Source organism: Malus domestica, chromosome 16 (assembly GCF_042453785.1).
Source record: "Malus domestica chromosome 16, GDT2T_hap1".
NCBI classification, from domain to species: Eukaryota; Viridiplantae; Streptophyta; class Magnoliopsida; order Rosales; family Rosaceae; genus Malus; species Malus domestica.
Window position 1 is genome coordinate 7,561,509 of NC_091676.1, and position 20,230 is coordinate 7,581,738.

At 40.0% G+C, this 20,230-nt stretch overlaps 1 protein-coding gene across 1 annotated transcript; it reads left to right on the forward strand.

The window, feature by feature from the left end:
• Window positions 1–5,672: 5,672 nt before the first annotated feature.
• On the forward strand, window positions 5,673–7,018 carry LOC103426747 (stemmadenine O-acetyltransferase-like). The gene is made up of 2 exons (XM_070815919.1): window positions 5,673–6,271; window positions 6,574–7,018. Exons 1-2 carry the CDS (start codon window positions 5,673–5,675, stop codon window positions 7,016–7,018), a joined length of 1,044 nt encoding a protein of 347 aa, XP_070672020.1.
• Window positions 7,019–20,230: the final 13,212 nt, after the last annotated feature.

A 20,230-nucleotide genomic window follows, 5' to 3' on the forward strand; every position in this document is an offset into this window, starting at 1 on the left:
GGGGCAATGTTTGGACCTAAAATTACACCATCGGCCCGTGCAATCGAGGCCGTTGAGTGAACATAGTTCCCGACTGTTGGATCAAGAAATAAAGGTCATTATTAAAAGATAATGATTTTTATCATAATTATCTTTTAATAATGATTTATTATGAAAGATGAGATATATATATCTGGAAGTATGACGGCACAACTGGCGTGTGAATGTGTGGATGGGATTGGATTTAAGCGACAACCATCAAGATGCATGCATGGATGAGTTTAAATCATAGGAAACCTAGGTAGACTAGGCTTTTTGTTTTACTTGGTGATAGATGTGGCAGACATGCCGTGGGAAAAAGCTATCATATATATATATTTGGTGGTTGCCGTACATTTTGGCAGTTTGCATGCCATGGGAAGGGTGCAATATATATAAAATTGGTGGTTGTTTAGGTGAAGGTTATCCAAATCACGTCAGATACATGAGAATTTGAAATAGGACTCTACTCGAGAATCAAGCCGTGCCAAGCAAGTATATCAGTCCTATAAATACAGATGCAATGTCAATGGAAGAAGGACCACCAATTCAACACACAAAACTACCCTGCGCAAACCCTCTCAACAACTTTGAGATTTTTTTATTTTCTTTTTCGCTAACACATCTTCAGTTTGGATAAACAGCACTGTGAAGGCAACCGGCGAACATCTTCAGTTTGGATAAACAATACTGTTGCCGTAGAATCAGCCGACCGCGGAGCACCTTCAGTTTGGATAAACAGCACTGCGTCGAGGCCGACTGGTTATCTATCCAAGTCTTGGTCGAGAAGGATTTTCGAATCCTTATTGGTAGAGGTCATCTCATTAGCCTTTTCGGCGAAGTGAGGTGTTACAAGTTATTACATTCGGCACATTGAAAACCGAATTTGATATTGAACTTCGCAGAACTAGCGGCATTGTCTTACGGCTCTAGAACCTGAAGGCTGAGAGTGTTCCTTCTTCGGCCACAGTCGCGAGATTCAGAAGTCAACAACGTACCCAACACAACATCAACAAATTTTACTCCTCAGCTGAGCTCGGCCGACGAGTTGGCACGCCCCGCACACAACCGAAGGACGTAGTTAGCTCATAGATTACTCGGCCTGCGCGCCACGTAGGCTTGGTAGTTTTTAGGGTCAACATGTTCTCACCTTGATTATTATTCAATTGTGATTCCCTGCCGTAGGCAGAGAAATGCTAATGAGACTCTTTTAAAATGGAACTCTTTATAAATTCTTTGTCACTTTACATTTTAAGGTTAATTATCAGGCTAACGTTATAAAGTATTGTGTCAAAAACATGAGGTAATAGAAAGTCCCTCATTTAAGAGAGTAACACCATCACCAGCTCTCTTTTTTGGATCAACATGGATATATTCCGTTACTCTCCTTCTATGAAACCAACGGCACAAAAACCACCACTCAAATATCAAACATCCTCAAGACTTCTTTGTCCAAAATCTTAGCCCAATGTTAACCTTTCGCCGGCCGAGTGAAACACATTCTCTTTGTTCATTGCAACGATCAAGGCATCCCATTCTTCGAAGCTAAAGACAAACCCCAACTCCTCTCTGAAGTGATCGCCAACCCTTCGATCTCTGATCTCAACAAATTGTTGCCCTACAGGCTAGATGAAGTTACTGAAATACCCCTTGGTGTTCAACTCAATTTGTGTTTGATTGTGAAGGATTTGCATTGGCTTATGTGTTTCACATAGGATTGCAGATGGGTTAATAACATCTTTTACATTTGTGAACAAATGGGCAGCTCTAGCGAATTGTGATGCAAGGGAAGAGCATTTTTGTGGGTCCGGATTTTTCTGCAGCACCTATTTTCCCACCGAGAAATATAGGTTATTCAATTGTGATGTCGTACAGAAATGCTAATGAAACTCTTTTAAAATAGAACCCTTTATAAATTTTTTGTCACTTTACATTGTAAGGTTAATTATCAAGTTAACGTTATAAAATATTGTGCTAAAATTTTAAATTAAATTTGTAAACTAAATAATATGTCGGTTGATGATTTGATTATTAAGTGTTATTAACGTGATTATTTTCTACAGGGCCGGTCCAGAGATTTTTGAGGCTCGGGGCGACGCTAAAAAATATGCCTTAACTTCACATAAGAAAATTATTTATTTTCACATAAAAGACATCGATAAAATTATACTTAGAAAAACATTTCAAACTCAATAATTTTGAAACAGAAAGACTAATTTATTTTGTATCAAGAGAAGGAAACCTAAAAACTCCTGGCTTACAAGTAGATAAATGAGTTTTGTTTTCCATCTGAATTTTTAAAGTGTTTTGATATAAATCATGAGATGTTTTTTCTTATTTACTAACCTTGTCAATATGAGACTAAAAACATAATATGTTTTCGAGTCTTTAATTGATATGTATAAGTAATGAATGGGCACTAAATTAAACCTTATGATGACACGTCATATGATTTGTAAATTTGCTCTAAAAATTTGGTATACGTATTACTGTTTGTTGAATATTAGACTTGAATTGGAACAAATATTTAAAAATAACAACCCATATAGCTACTAGCTAGTAACTAAAAATAAATTAACAACCAAATAAAAATTTGTTAAAATTGAAAAGAATAAACACGCACATATCATTTCAAATTTAGGACCTCTCGTTAATTTTAAACAACAAAAATCATTGCTTTTAATTAAACTTCTTGAGTATTTAACCAAATTTTATAAATTTATACTCTTATGGAAAAAAAAAATTGTAAAAATTGGAAAGTAAATAAGCACATGTGGTGTCTTGAACCCAAGACCTTCTCATTAATTTCAAATTACAAAACCACCACTTCTAGTTAAATTCCTTTGCATTAAACCAAATTGTTTAAATTTATACTCTTATAAAAACATATATAAATATACCACCCGAATAATTTTGGTGCCCCCAATTTTTTTGGGCCCTGGACGGTGGTCCTGCCTGCACTGGGCCTAGGCCGGCCTTTTCTATGGGTGCTACTAAGCCCACCCCAACGTCTTATTTTCCCACCCACTTTGAAATGATAATTTGATTGATAGTTTTATCCTTGTGGAATATGACCTTCAAAGACTTAAAAGATCATCCAATCATGTCTTGCCACATCATTAGTTATATTGCCAAAAACCTAAAATACATAAATGAGTAACAAAAAAACAAGAAAAAAACCTAAAAACCGATCAAATTGTGGGGCTGACAATGGAGGAGCAATTTCTGGCTTTAGCAAAGAAGACGTAATGTTATGCAGGGTAAAGACCCCGCTTGCAAGTGTCGAGGAGAAGCAGGTATGGGCGTTCAAAAGCTTTCACTGTTGAGTTTGCTACAATATTAATATTCCTTTGTCACCAGCAAGAGCTTCCTCTGATGGGTTTTTCCATTCATCAACTACCCAAGCGTAATGGCGGTCGAGCAAAAGGCGTTTGGAAGGGAAAATTCACAACGTTGTAAGCTTGTAACGGAGAGTGAGGAAGTAGCTGAGGACTCCATTATCTACCTCTACCACCCTCCTGTTTAATGATAATTTTTTTTAAGGGATACTTTGGATGCAGTCCCTAATCCTTAACATTTTTTTACTAAAACCTTAATGATATTCAAAGTTTGATCAAAGTCCCTTGACTTTGTACACCTCATTATATTACAATTAATATTTATATTTTTATTGTTTTGACATTAATTGTTTGATATTTTATGAGATTTATAATCCTATAAATTTAAAATCCCTCATTATAATACTATTAGAAACGGTTACAATAAAAAAATTCAAACATTTTGATTGAATAAATGGATAAAAACTATGTAAAAATAAGAAATAATAAATGGCAAAAGAATGTATCCATAGTGTTAAAAAAATGGTACATTTCACATATAACAAAGTGGTACATTAATAAAGAAGAATGGGTACATTATAAATAAATTAGGGTACAGATAAAAGATTAAAAAATTATGAGTACAAATGAATTTTTAAAAAATATAGGCGCTAAAAGAAATTAATACATGTGTACAAAATAAAACTAAAAAGAAAATACTACAAATTTTAAAAAAATGTTGCAAATTAAAAGTGGGTACAAACTAAAAATATAAATATATGATACAAAGTTTAGGCATAAAACATAAATATACCATATGTAATTTTTCTATCATTGATTAAATATACAATGTCACGTGACGGTATACACATGGGTACAAAACACAAATAAAACTTTAAAAAATATGGGCACAAAAAGAAACTAATATATGGGTACAAATTAAAAATGAAAAAAAAATTGGTACAAATTAAAAATAGGTACAAACTAAAAATAAAAATATATGATAAAACATTTAGCCATAAATATAAATATACTAATTGTAACATTTTTAACACTAAGGGAATATATTTAAAATAAAAATATTTTGTTATTCAAATAATTAATGATGTTATTAATATCCAAGGACCTTGATCAAAAATTGAAAATGAATAGGATTTTAATCAATGGAGTAGCAAAAAGAAGGATGTGAACCTAATTTTTTTTTTCTAATTATCATAATTCTTTTAAAGCAATGGAAAATTGAAGAATAAATATATATGTCACATCCCGGTCCGGGGCGGATCATTTCCCGGGCCCGCTCCACCACCGTAGCACGATATTATCCGCTTTGGGCTTACCATTCCCTCATGGTTTTGTTTTTGGGAATTCACGAGCAACTTCCCAGTGGGTCACCCATCCTAGGAGTGCTCTGGCCTCCTTCTCGCTTAATTTCGGAGTTCCTACGGAACCCAAAGCCAGTGAGCTCCCAAAAGACCTCGTGCTAGGTAGGGATGGGAATACACATTTAAGGATCACTCCCCTGGCGATGTGGGATGTCACAATCCACCCCCCTTAGGGGCCCGACGTCCTCATTGGCACACTCGCGGCCAGGGTTAGGCTCTGATACCAAATTGTAACATCCCGGCCTGGGATGGATCATTTCCCAGGCCCGCTCCACCACCGTAGCACGATATTGTCTGCTTTGGGCTTACCATTCCCTCACGGTTTTGTTTTTGGGAATTCACGAGCAACTTCCCAGTGGGTCACCCATCCTAGGAGTGCTCTGGCCTCCTTCTCGCTTAATTTCGGAGTTCCTACGGAACCCGAAGCCAGTGAGCTCCCAAAAGACCTCGTGCTAGGTAGGGATGGGAATACACATTTAAGAATCACTCCCCTGGACAATGTGGGATGTCACAATATAGGGTTATTTTGGAATACTGGTGGGTGGGAAAACAGTTTTATATTTTTTTTACTTTTTATGGTGGGTGTAAATATAAGGTGAGTAGAAAAATAAGATACCGGGTGGGTAAATCACTACTAATTTCCTATTTGTTACGTATCATTTAATTTACAAATTTGGTTCTCCTAGCATTAGCGGATTCAGACAACTACTCACTTTACATTTAAAAATGTAAAGGAGCTCCGCATCACGCTCAACCACGCCATGTGCTTCAACACTTTCCCCATCTCGAGCATTAATCAAATAAAAATGCGCTTCCCGTTGTGGCTTTTGTGACTCCAGTCAGTGACCCAGCTACGATTTCCCCAAGAAATCATATGTATAGGTTCATAAAAAGCAGGAGATATATTGCCTTGCATTTCGAATGTCAATTGTTAGTAGGTGAGAAATAAATGAGAATGGAGATTGAAGTTGAAGTAATATCCAAAGAGATCATCAAACCATCTTCTCCAACCCCAAACCATCTCCACCATCACCAGCTCTCGTTTCTCGATCAATTAGCTCCCCATGCATACACGCAATTTTTCTACTTTTACAGCTCCGACGGCGACGGCACCAAAACCTTCACTCAAATATCAAACATCCTCAAGACTTCTTTGTCCAAAGTCTTAACCCATTACTACCCGTTAGCCGGCCGAGTCAAACACAATCTCGTTGTTCATTGCAGTGACCAAGGCGTCCCATTCTTTGAAGCCAAAGTTAAATCCCAACTCCTTTCCGATGTGATCGCCAACCCTCTTCTCTCTGAGTCTGACCTGAACAGATTCTTGCCCTTCAAGACAGCTGAAGCTACTGAAATACCCCTCGGTGTTCAACTCAGTGTGTTTGATTGTGGAGGATTTGCAATTGGCGTTTGTATTTCGCATAGGATTGCTGATGCGTTGTCATATTTTACATTCATCAACAATTGGGCAGCTATTGCTAAGAATTGTAGCAATATTTTTGTTTGTCCAGATTTTTCTGCAGCCTCAGTTTTCCCACCAAGAAATGTGGAAGGGTATTTAGGGGTTTCTATCATCACCAAAAGGAAAGCAATCATAACCAGGAGGTTTGTGTTTGATGGGGCAAAGGTTAAGGCTTTAAGATCGAGATACCAAGAGAGCATGGAGTTTTCAAAAACCCATAAACGCCCTTCAAGAGTTGAGGCCTTATCAGCTTTCTTGTGGAACATCTTTCTGCCATCAAGGCCAAGAGAACACTTGAAACTACTCAAACTTAGTACACAGCTGTTTGCATTATGGATCTGCGGTCAAGATGTGATCCACCAGTGTCTCAACATGCTTTTGGGAATTATTACAGGGCTGCCACTGCAACTCCAACGTCGGTTAATGGGGAGGAGCGCCACCGCCTTGTGAGGCAGGCGATGGAGGAAATTGAGAAAATTGACAATAGTTACATGAGGAGATTTCAAGAGGGATATCAAGAACATTTGGATTTCATGAGGAAAAGAATGGAGAGGGCCGCAATAGGAGAGGTCGTGACGTTGACCTTTTCGAGTTTGTGCAGATTTCCTATGAATGATGCTGATTTTGGTTGGGAGAAGCCTGCATGGGTGAGCATGGCTGCCATGGGCATCACTAATCAGATAGTTTTCATGGACACCAAAAATGGTGATGGAATCGAGTCATATTTTAGCTTGACGGAGGAAGACATGGCCAAGTTTGAACTTCACAGCGAGTTCATCTCGTTGCTTAAGTCCCCGATTGGTGGTAGTGTTAAGGAAAAATCAGTTTCACGTCTTTAAATTAAATGAATAATTAGCGTCTCTGCAGTTTGATTATGTTTTTAGTGCTCATGTGTTTCATGTGTTTCCTGATTCGATCCAATAAAATTTGTTTATGGCAACAAACATGTCATGGTGTTTGACTAAATAAAATAGTGAATCAAGAGACAAAAACAAATTAAATTGACAAGTGTAGAAAGATAAAAAGAAAGTGTGACAATCGTTTCTCTTCGAGTGAAGTTGGTGGTGTATAACACAAAGGAAAGAATGCAATTTATGTATGCATCGGCCTTCCAACTAGTGCAACAGTTAAATTAAAACAAATGTTTTTGAAGTTTTGAGCTAGTCTTTTGAAGATAATTCTGAATTGAAATTGTTGACAATTGAAGTCAAGTTCTGGAAAGAATTTGCATGGCACGAGTATTCCGTCATGTAGCATCACATGTTAATAATACAATGACATGTGTTAAGTTTTTTTACTTGTAGTCGTGTTATTGACACGAAATGTTAAGGTGACAATGGGCCCATGCAATACAAGTTGCAAAAGTTTTGTCTCCACCAAATCTTGTAGTCATGGTTGCTGTGATTACTAGATTTTATGTCTTTGAAGTTTATGGTGTGTTTTGTTGATTCTATTAATTCTTTGGATCAAATTTATGTGAAGTTTGATTTGTGGGGTTTGGATGATTTGAAGTAGAAATTAGATATTTTTGTATCATACTTGACCAATCCCGAAACTACTGAGCACCGGTCAACGTTATACCGTCAAGGACCCAGAAGAGCTTCCCTTCAACCAGGAGGCCAATCACAATGCGACACATGTCCACATCAAAAGCCAATCACAGCGCGACACGTGTCAACATCAGAAGCCAATCACAATACGACACGTGTCAATGTCAGAACAAAACTAGAAACTCTCTTCTATAAATAGGGATCATTCTCCCACAATAATCTCTAATGTCATTTTGTACTAAACTATTCACTAGAACTCACAAAAGGAGAGCTTGAACCTTTGTATTTGTGTAAACCCTTCACAATCAATGAGAACTCCTCTACTCCGTGGACGTAACCAGTCTGGGTAAACCACGTACATCTTGTGTTTGCTTCCCTGTCCCTATTCATTTACATACTTATCTTCACTAGTGATCGAAGCAACCAAGCGAAGGTCACAAACCTGACACTTTCTGTTGTACCAAAGTCCTCGCTGATTTTGTGCATCAACATTTGGCGCCATCTGTGGAAAAGACACTTATTCCCACTCTCTTCAACTTTGTCAAGCTGGTTTCCACCGCTCGTACACTTTCTTTTGGTCAAGCATCTCTCTCCGACATGGGGAGCGAAAAAAGCCATAGCACACAGAATGACACCCCCCTTGGACCTAGTATGAAGCAACGAAAGCAGGAAGGAAATAGAGTTACTCTTCAAGCTAAAGTCGATGAGCTAGAGGTTCAGAACAACAAGATAACGATGAAGAATGAGGTCCTCCAGGAACAATATGAAAAACGTTTCGAGATGCTTCACGAGGCTAGGCATGCTCAAACACACAAGCTCGTCGCCCCTGTTGAGGTCAACAATCATCTGAATGCCCCCCAACACGGAGGGTCACCGATATCCAACACGGATATCCCTGATAAGGATCGAGCTACACATCAATGTGATAATCAACATGAGACTTCTCTTAACCCAACTGCTTCAACCCGAAGCAGGAGAAGTGGAGGAAAGCACCTCCTCACAGAGGGAGTGAAAGGATCAAAAGCCGTCTATCGCGATTGTCGAGACTTCCTAAAACAACGTCGAGAGAATCTCATCCACGTAAGCTCGAAGATCAATGATATGAGAGTTTCTGAAAGACTCGGTCCTCTTCCAATACCCAGGCCAGCAGCCAATCTAGGGAATGGGCAACAGGTCCCAGAAGAACATGAAGGTATAGGGGACTCGGAAATATTCCGACATACTCACTCTAGAAGTCAGTGTGGCGAGTCCAAGGAAAAATCACGCTATCTTGATCAAACTTTACTACTTCCAAAAGGCGATGGGGAGTTACGGAAGAAAACTTCAGTGGTGCACGACTCCACTCAGGACCCCCTTGTCCTACAGCTCATTGAGGAAGTAAACAAGTTGAAGGCTGAACGTCAAGCCGAGATACCTGACTGGAACCAACCCAGGCCTGGCCCCCTCACAAGAAGGATCCTCAACACCCCTATCCAAGCGAAAACAAAGCAGAAGCTTGACTTATAACTCTATACTAGAAGGGAAGACCCGATTGAACACCTTAACCTCTTTAAGTCCACCATGGTATATCGGAAACACACCGATGAAGAACGGTGCATTCTCTTCCCCTCCACCCTCTCTGGCGGAGCTTTAAACTGGTATTGCCATCTTCCACATGAGACAGTAGACTTATTTGAAGAGTTGAGGAAGCTGTTTGTCTCTCAACACATCTTCCAGACCGATCGCTTGCATTCCGCAGATGACTTGTACACTATTCGCCAGAAGCCGGACGAGTCATTACGAAAGTATGCTGGCCGCTTCAGCCATGAGTATTCTCGTTGCGCTAAGGCAGATGACAAGACCGCCCTCAAGGCCTTCACGACAGGCTTACGTGACTGTTTCTTCAAGTATATGATCAATGACAACACTTGGAAGACTTACTCTGAGGTGATGGCACAAGCTTACAACCATGCCTCCGCCGAGGCAATGACGTATCAAGGGAAACCCCCTACAGTCACCCCTTATCAGCAAGTAGGGAGTGGAGGCCTGATCCAACCGAATGAGAAGACCTCAACCTTCCAAACGGTAGCAGCACACCCCCTGCCTCATTTAATGCTTCGCCAAGTCAACAGACATATCAATCCCAGGGCAAAAGGAAAGATTTCCATCCTCACCAATCTCATTTTAATAAAAAGAATAAAGGGTACTATCGCGATAACTTAGGATATCATCACAATAACGCCCGTCCCCAGGCAGTCAACGCAGTGGGCCAATCACGTGTCAAGACAGGCCCTACCCCGAGGTATGAGACATACACACCTTTGAACGCTACATGCGCGGCCATCTACCCCAATATAGCTCACCTGATACCAAAGCCAAAGCCAAAACAGCCAGATTACAAGTCCACAAAGAACACGGGCGTGTTTTGTTGCTACCACGAGTATAATGGCCATGATGGCGAGAAGTGCATCATCCTCCGTGATCATATTGAAGCTTTGGCACGTGAAGGAAAAATTGATCAGTTCCTCATTCACCCTCCAAGGGATAACCGTAACCAACGCCAGGTGAATGTGATATACTCCATAAGCAGCGGCACACCCATGTCTGAATCTTCCAATAGGGCCATGAAAAACAGTGAACGAACTTTGAGACCTGGCCATCAAGTGTTTCACGTGGAAGACATCAGGGGAGGCAAGTATCAAAAGCCTAACTGGGATCCAATATGTTTCTACCCTGAGGAAGAAAGATGTATCATTTACCCTCACAACGACCCGCTGATCGTGGAGGCTCACATAGCAAATTTTGATGTGAAACGAATCCTGATAGACACAAGTGCTTCAGTCAATATCATGTTTGCTGAAGCTTTCAAGGCACTTAATGTAGCTGAACACTTGCTCGATCGCTCGATTTCTCCTCTGATAAGCTTCTCTGGCGATATCGTGCAACCTTTAGGGAGTATACACTTACCCCTCACCATTGGTACAGACCCCTACACAGCTACTATTACCACTAACTTCTTAGTGGTCAATTGCCCGACGGCATACAATGTCATCTTTGGGCGCACAGGCATCAATGATCTCAAGGCCATGGTATCCACACATATGTTGTTGATGAAGTTTCCAACCCTTTTCGGCAATGGATACATCAGGGGAAATCAACTTAGTGCTCGATCATGTTACAACACTTCAGTTAAGCAATAACATCTGCCTATCCCCAAGGAGACCCTCTCTATACATAACCAAGTAGTAAAGACCAGTCCAGATGAAGCCAACTCGGATCTTCATAATGGCAACAGTCAACCCGATGACCCTCGAGATGACTCCTTCACCCAGCAAGCACAACCCGCTGAAGAGTTAGAGAATGTCTCTATCTCCAAAGACCATCCAGATCGCATGGTGAAGATTGACACCACTTTGTCACCACCCATTCGGTTGTCGCTGATCTCATTTTTGCAAAAGAACGCCGAGGTCTTCGCTTGGTCATATAAAGATATGCCGAGCATATCTCCCGATATCATCTGTCACCACTTGAGTATTGATCTCAAGACCAAACCAGTAAAACAGAAGCGAAGATCTTATGATGTTGAACGATACGAGGCGATGAAAACAGAAGTTGAAAAACTCAAGGACATAGGCTTCGTCCGTGAAGTCAATTACCCAACATGGGTAGCAAATGTTGTCCTTGTTAAGAAAAATCCGACCAAGGAAAGTCTCCTGCTTCAAAAGGTCTTGTGGAGAATGTGTGTCGACTACACCGACCTAAACAAAGGATGCCCGAAGGATAGTTTCCCCCTTCCTCTCATTGATAGACTTATAGAATCTACAGCAGGGTGTGAGCTCTTGAGCTTTATAGACGCTTATTCAGGATACAACCAAATCCTCATGAACCCCTCAGACCAAGAACACACAGCTTTCACTACTGACAGGGGACTATATTGCTACAAAGTCATGCCTTTCGGCCTAAAGAATGCATGAGCAACTTATCAGAGACTGGTCAATTCAATGTTCGCCGAACAGATTGGGAAGAGCATGGAAGTTTACGTTGATGTTATGTTAGTCAAGAGCAAACATGTTGACCAACACATCACCAACCTATCTGAAACTTTCACCATTCTAAAGAGGTATCGAATGAGGTTGAACCCCAACAAATGTGCCTTCGGCGTGAGCTCTGGCAAATTCTTAGGCTTCATGATTAGCTAACGAGGCATTGAAGCTAACCCCGGAAAGATTAAAGCAATCCTCGACATGAAAGAGCAGTAACTTCAAAAGACATCCAAAGCCTTACTGGCAAGGTGGCAGCCTTAACCAGATTCATCTCTAAGGCCACAGACAGATGTGCTCATTTCTTCAAAGCACTCAAGGGAAATAAGAAGTACATTACATGGACGGAGGAATGTGCCAAGGCATTCAGGAACCTCAAAGAGTACATGAGTAAAGCCCATCTGCTCTCCAAACCAGAAGTTGGTGACACTCTCATTATCTATCTATCGGTTTCGGCTTCAGCAGTCAGTTCTGTTCTTATTCGAAAGGACAGTGGTGTCGAACTGCCCGTCTACTATGCTAGCAAGGCCCTACAAGATGCGGAGACACGATACTCCAACATTGAGAAATTAGCTCTTAGCATTGGTCATGTCTGCTCGAAAACTTCGCCCTTATTTCCAAGCACACGCCATCATCGTGCTTACTAATCATCCTCTTCGACAGATACTCCAGAGTCCTGACACGTCTGGGCGAATGATCAAATGGGCGATAGCATTGGGTGAGTTTGACATCTCCTACCAACCAAAACCAGCCGAAAAAGGTCAAGCAGTAGCAGATTTCATCGCCGACTTCACATATCCTGTTGACATTGCTTCTACACCTGAAGCAGTAGCTTCATTACCATCGGAAGCTCAGAAAATAGAATCAACAACCCCAGCATGGAGTATGTATGTTGATGGTTCATCCAACCAACAGGGCTGCAGAGCAGGATTAGTCCTCACTACCCCTGACAAAGTGGCGATAGAATACGCTATTCGTTTCAAATTCAAGGCATCGAACAACGAGGCCGAATACGAATCCCTTCTAGCAGGCTTACATTTGGCCAAGCATCTTGGGGTTAAACGAATTGATATCTTCAGTGACTCCCAATTAGTGGTCAACCAAGTCACAAACAACTTTGATGCTAAGGATAGCTCCATGGCAGCATATCTTGCGCAAACGCGACTTTTGCTCAAGCACTTCCACTACCAGATCACCCAAGTTCCTCGAGCGACAAATAGTCATGCAGACGCTTTGGCTCGCCTCGCCTCAGCAGTGGAAGACAAGATTGGGAGAAAAATTCATGTCGAATTGTTGGCAGTACCAAGCACCATGGTCGCAGAAGTGTGCAATTTACAACAAGGAGATAGTTGGATCACCCCAATTTATAAATTCCTTGCTCATGGCACCCTCCCAATTGACAAAGTCCAAGCTAAGCAGATTCGATACAAGTCTGCCCGCTACCTAATCATTAATGACCAACTCTACAAGCGTGGTTTTACCCTGTCATACCTAAGATGCCTTACACCTGAGGAGGCGGAAATTGTCCTTCGGGAAATACATGAAAGAGTCTGCGGAGATCATGCTGGGTCTCGATCCCTAACACACAAGACTTTTCGCCAAGGATACTATTGGCCAACACTCCACCAAGATGCCATCAGAATATCTCGCTCATGTGATAAGTGTCAATGCTACGCAACTATCCCTCACTCCCCTCCCGAGCCGCTCACTCCTATTATCAGCCCTTATCCCTTCGCCCAATGGGGACTTGATTTGATCGGCCCAATGCCTGCAGGGAAGGGCAAGGTCCGCTATGCAATCATTGCAGTTGACTACTTCACAAAGTGGGCTGAAGTAGAACCCTTGGCAACCATTACTGAGGGAAAAATAGAAGACTTCGTATGGAAGAACATCCTCTGCAGATTCGGCATTCCCAATGCAATAGTCACGGACAATGGGCGGCAGTTCGACAACAAGAAGTTCAAGATGATCTGCTCTAAGTTCAACATCAACTTATGTTTTCCCTCTCCAACCCATTCCCAGTCTAATGAACAAGTCGAGGCCGTTAACAAAATAATCAAGCGCACTCTGAAAACTAGCTTGGACAAAGCTAAAGGTTGTTGGCCAGAATTCGTACCCCAAGTTCTTTGGTCATACCGCACTTCATATCGGACTTCCACAGGAGAAACTCCATTCTCACTTGCTTTTGGTACAAAAGTAGTTGTCCCGGTTGAGCTTGAGCAAGCAACATACTGAATCCAGAATTACATGCTGAGTGAGAACGACAAACAACTCACCCTCAACTTGGATCTAGTCGAGGAACACAGAAATCAGGCTCACCTGAGAAATGTCGCCTACAATCAGCGCATTTCCAACTACTACGACTCAAGGGTCAAACCTCGCTCTTTCAAAGTGGGAGACTGGGTACTGAAGAAAATATTACTCTGTGATAGGGTCCCGAGTGAAGGAACACTCAGTCGTATCTGGGACGGACCGTTCGAGGTCGTCGACATCAGCCGCCCTGGCTCCTACAAGCTCAGAAGCTCCGATGGCAAGACCCTTGGCCATCCATGGAATGCTGACCACTTGAAGTACTATTACAAATAAACTCACATTGTACAAGTGTTAAGCTACAGCCGTTCGGCATCCTATGTAACAAAGACCATTTGGTATGAATTCAATAAAGAGGTGATTTAGCCAACTCAGCCCTAAACTCTTTTACATTTTGAGCAATGAAACACTCAAGTGTTGAAGCTTCAACGCAAATGTTTCCAATACAAAATCAAATCTAAGTATGTGTCAACAAGACTATACAAATGATCTATGCAAACATAGCCAAACATTCATCAATGATAGGGCAAACACTTGAAGCTTGATAATGCAAACACTTGAAGCTTGATAATACAAACACTTCTTTGATAATGCAAACACTCATAAACATGCAAAAAAAAAAAAAAAAAAAAAAAACTCTCAGGCTTATCACATGGCACATGCCATACAAACAACAAACTAGTGCAGGTAGAGTACATGCAGAAAGTGAAATCACTTATAGTCATCCTCATCTGAGGTTGAACCCCTGATCATATCACTCTGAGTCCTACCGTCATTTTCTGCATTTCCAAACTCATCATCACCCTGATGACTCTGCTCATCAGCACTAGCCTCATCACCAGACTCATCTGCACTGCTAGAATAAACGGCAAGGTCGAAGGTTTCACCTTTTCGATGATGCTCATCTATTTCTTCACGGTATTTTCGAAGAACGCTTCCATCATCATAACGATTAAGGACAGCCATCCATTTCCTTTTTTCAAAGTGAACTTCCCGGGTACAGCGAGGTCTAAGGACATGGAGAAAGGCTGGGGAACCCAAGAACTCCTTCACAGCAGCTTTCTTCTCAGTCGGGATACTACTCTTCAGCTCAGAAACCTCAACCAAGGCACTATTCAACTCCCCTTTAACCTTGGAAACCTCGAGCATAGTTGTCTCCAACTGTTTCTTAGTCGCCCCCAACTGTACTTTGAGTCTCAAGTTCTCACCATTCCGTCTCTTCAAACTCTCAAAATGTTGATCCCTGACTTGGATGGCCTCAGCCAAAGCTTTGCTCGTCTTCCTGGCATCATTCACAAGCTGCTTATTCTCTTTCAGTTTCACCTTGCACCGCTCAGCCTCTCGTAGTCTGTCGTGATACTCAGCCATGACCTGCATGACAAGACGATCATCGCTACCAAAATAATGCTAATAAAGAGGAGAAAACAAGGAAATGACAAAATAACACTCACATATGAAGACAGCTTCAACATCCGGTCACAATCCGATTCATCTTTAGCTAAAGGCTCTCCGAGCTCATCGAAAGTGAATGATGTGAGAATTTCTTGACACACAAATTAAACCCTCTTTTTGACAATTGTAGTATAGATGTAAGTAGGGTATCGTTCTAGGCCGGGGATTAGGAGGGATTGCTAATCTATTCTAAATTAATTTAAAAAATATTAAACAAGACTCAATGATACAAAACTAGGCTAAAAACTCTAATAACTCGAAACACACTTAGGATGACTCAAAATAATGAAAATGATCTGATTAAACACTAAGAACTGAAATGGACGGAAATTGAATTAAAAGACTAACAATAAAGAAAACTAACTAAATAATATAATTTAATAATGGATGGGTGTTTGGTTTTGACTAGAAGTAAATTAAACTTAAATAAATTACAGAATTGACAAAAACATAAAATTAAGGTAAAATGATAAATGACGGACTAGCTAGAGGGTTCTTCTCCACACATGACACATAAGCAACCTAAATTGATTTTCAGTTGTTCTTTCAATAAATTGTAAATCTCAACGCCCCAAATTAACCGTGAACAGCACTTTTTTAATCTTCAAGTTTTCCTTAAGTTATTGAATTGGACGGGAAAACGCATACAACAATTCAAAACATTCTTCAAAAGTCCCCTACGTGAAAAGCACAATAGAGATACAATCAAAGATCATTAAACTTTGTGAAAACTATAAGCATTGACGAGGCATTCGTAACTATGAAAAGCATGATACTCTTGCCAAGAATTTACTTAACGTGATTGTGACTAGCAACCTTTACTACTTGTGAAAATAAGTTCATAACGATTAGGTGAAATTCACTTATATTCTAGCATCAAATTCATGCATGTAAATTAAGCGTGCACTCTCAACCAACATACACAAATCAGTTTTTATACGAACGGATAAGTAAATTGAAATCACAACTTATGAAATCACAACCGAAGGTAATCAATTCATATTACAAATATATTCATGGCTTTGAATTAACCTCTAACCAACATAAATTTAATTACACATTATTAAAAACAGAAATAAAATATAGATTTAGAAAGATGTAACCGAGAGAGAGTGAATTGGCGCTCCACAGGTTCTGCTCTCTATCCTCGAGGCTAATGCCTCCTCTCGGTTTCTTTTCTCCTGCACAGCAGCAAGTGCTGCTCCTCTCTGCCTCATGCGCTCTCTGCAAGCTGCCCAAAGGCAGCTCCCCCCTCCCCCAGCTCACGTTTTCTGCCTTTGTCCCTTTTTATTCCTTTTTCTGCTATCCTTCCCGCGTCAGTGCTCTCTGCTGCCCAGGGCAGCTCCTCCACCTTCCCGTGTCTTATCCAGCTCTGCCTCTTATTTTTATTTTCTTATTCTTCTTTCTCTCTGCACTGTTGTCCACTTCCTCTTCTTTTCTTCTTTTAATCCGTCAGTGTGCACTCCACCTTTCTGACCTACTCTCCTTCTTATTCTTTTCTAACCTTTCCCGTGCTCACCTGTCCTCCTGTCCCTCTTAGCTTCCTCACGTTTTCCACTATGTCCGTCTCCCCATGCTCCTTTTCATCTTTTATTCTTTTTGTCTCTCCAGCTGCCAAGCAGCTGTTTTCATTCTCTTTCAGCTGGTCTTCTATTCGCCTGCCCTCCTCCTAATTATCCTCTTTTATTTCTTATTCCATTTTGACCTTTCAAAGCTGCAAGGGCAGCTTACTCCTCTGCCTTGGATTCTTTTTTCGCTGTCCTCACGTCCCCACCTCTCGGTCCTCACTATTTTATTTCTTCTTTTATTCTTTCACTATATAGACATAGAGAGGGACAAACCTTGTTTACACCATTTGGCAATTGTAATAATAACTTGCTTATAAAATGTAAATTAGTATTATCATGTAACAATAAAGGGTAAATTTGCATAACAGATCCTATAACTACAAAAATAATGTAAATAGCTCAAAAATGTAAGGAACTAACTAAGAAAAGACGAGCGAATTCGAAGTAAAAATATATATAAATATCATCCGATCAAATACCCCCACACTTAACTTTTGCTAGTCCTCGAGCAAAACAAAGAAAACAAGAACAAGAAGTAACAAGAAAAACATTAGTTTCTCCCTATCTGACCCTCATAGAATTTCATTTAAGAAAACAAATCATCAAGAACCATAGCTAGCACCAAACAAGTTAATCCAAGTTCATCTTCCTTATTCAAATATTAGCAGTAATCTTTGAATCATCCTTGAAGTGTAGTGTGTGAGATAGCCATGCTAATGCAATTTCAAGTTTTTATTTTTAAAATCATCATATGCAAACTAGTAACCTTCTCACGGGATATACACTCAATCACATATGTGTTTAGTTTAAATGTGTTTCGCTCAAAGAATCAAATGTGAAATTTCTACCATAAGCTTGCATAAAGATCACTTCTCCACAGTCATAATTGCAAAACTTAAATCAAGAGGACTTTTATTGGATGTAATGAGGCTTAGGGATAGGGTTATTGAAACGAAAGAATAGGAAAACACAAGTTCCAAGCTACATTGCAAGCAATTCTTTTGTTTAGATTTATAAGAATTCAAGCTCTCCAACGATTCTTCTGATACCTCCAATCACACCCTTAAACTGAAACTTTAAAAACTTTTTATTTTCTTTGTATATAATCTTTCTTTTTCTTTTCTTTTCTTCTCTTTTTTTTTTTTTTTTTTTTTTAAATACAAACATGAAATACCCCCACACTTATTCTTTTGCCAAACACCTTCAAAGTACTTCACAAACATTTCTCATAAGACAATCTCACATTGCTCACTAGCTTGCTTGGAAAGGGTAAGGAAAAATGTTTCAGATATAAGGGTAGACATATCTGGTGATAAGAAATAAAAGGCTCAACAAAGACGGCTCAAATTGGCAATCTAATGATATCATTTTTCTTTGGGAAACATGGTTATTTGGGCCATAGTGGTAAACCTAATGCCTCTATCATTTCCAAGTTCATGCAATCAATGACAAACATTTCGAAAGATCGTTACGCAAGTTCTAGAGATGTATCTCACATAAGTTCATCACACATGAAAGAATAGGAGTGTATGAAAAATGCACACAGTTTCAATCGGCTCAAAAACTCACATAGGATGTATATGGTCACTAAATTCACATATGAAGCTTTAAGTCATACTTTAGTTTCACATTAACAAGGCTATGTGCATTTGGTTTTTCAAAGATGATCAAACATGTACAAAACTAACAAGAGAATTAGGAATTTCACAAAACACATGTTAACTAAGTTCTTGATAATCATGATTCAAATTTGATCCAATTATATCATTGGGTCGGGAAACTAACAAAAATCTAATTCAAAACAATAAGGGAAACAAGACAATTTTTTGGATTTTTAAATTTTCCGAAATTTTAATTTTTTTAATTTTTTTTTTTTTTAAAGAAAACAAAACTAATTACACAGAAACAAATGAAATTCTAGAGATTTCTACCCCCACACTTAAACTTGACATTGTCCCCAATGTCAGAAAACACTATAACGCAAATAAAAATAAAATAAAATAAATAAATAATAAGAAACAAAATAAAGCAATTAGACTGAAAACTTCCCTAATTTGCAGTAAAATCAAGCGATGACCCCCAAGCTAAAATTCTGCAATCAACTTCAAGGGTGGAAATAACCAAAAGTTCCTGCAAAGAAAAGAAGTAATTCAGTTAAGTAACGCAAGAAAATTAATTAAAAAAAATTGCAAACGAAAAATTGAAAATTACGATAAAAGATAATGAATAAAACTAATAAGTAATCATTGGTCGTGCTTGTTGACTTTCCACAGCTTTCCTCTTGAACAGGGTGACACTTAGCTTTTCACTTGCAAGTGATGATTTTATGCTATTGTACTACAAGGCTTTGCTCTTTGGGAATGTTGCAGTTCCTTATTTGTTCTCCAAGCAGATGTGGCAGCTTCTCTAGTTCTTCATCTCAGACTCCTTCTGCTGGGATGATTGTGCAAGCTGCATTCTTCTCTGCTTGTTTCCTCTGCATGGCGGGCAGGCACGAGGTAGAGGTATTGGTCTGTTTCTTTCTTCAATCTTTCCAAGTGCCCACCTCTTGCTCTCTTTCTCCTCGTCCTTAGTTGAGGATGAATCAGCACATTGTCTCCACATGCTTCGAGGTATCATCTTCACTTCCCTTATAAGTGAGAAACAAAGCGAAAGCACAAGATGATGAGTACTCGAGAGCAGGTGCTGGCTGGAGAAAGGACAGGGAGAAAGCATGATATGAGATACTCTTGCTTTCAACCTTCATGATATGAAATACTTTTGCTTTGAATGGGTTGTTCGCAGGAGTATCCCAAGGAATGAGGAATACAGAGTGACTCGAGAGGGTTCTTTGGGAATGCATTTTCGGAGATGAAGAAGTGTTGAGAGGGTGTGCTGAGAGAGTGTGCTTTTGCTGTGGAAGGCGAAGGTAGAAACTTATAGGACTTGTCTTCACAACCGGAACTGTTCTCTCACTCATTGTCGGCAGCCGGTAGATGGATTAATAGTACAAATTACGCGCTTTCTGACAAAGCTGCCCGTAATTTCCGCAAAGCAGATTCCTCATTGATATCTGGAATCGGCGCTTCGAGCTCTGAGCATCGTCGATTGTAGAGGTAGCATGTGACACGTGCGGATAAATCTGGAAAAGAAGATTTGCCCGTGGGTTGAAG

Coding starts and splice junctions, on each gene's coding strand:
- LOC103426747 (XM_070815919.1), top strand. CDS start 5,673: ATGGAGATTGAAGTTGAAGTAATATCCAAAGAGATCATCAAACCATCT. Junction 6,272..6,573: donor CCACCAAGAAATGTGGAAGG/GTATTTAGGGGT, acceptor GAATTATTACAG/GGCTGCCACTGCAACTCCAA.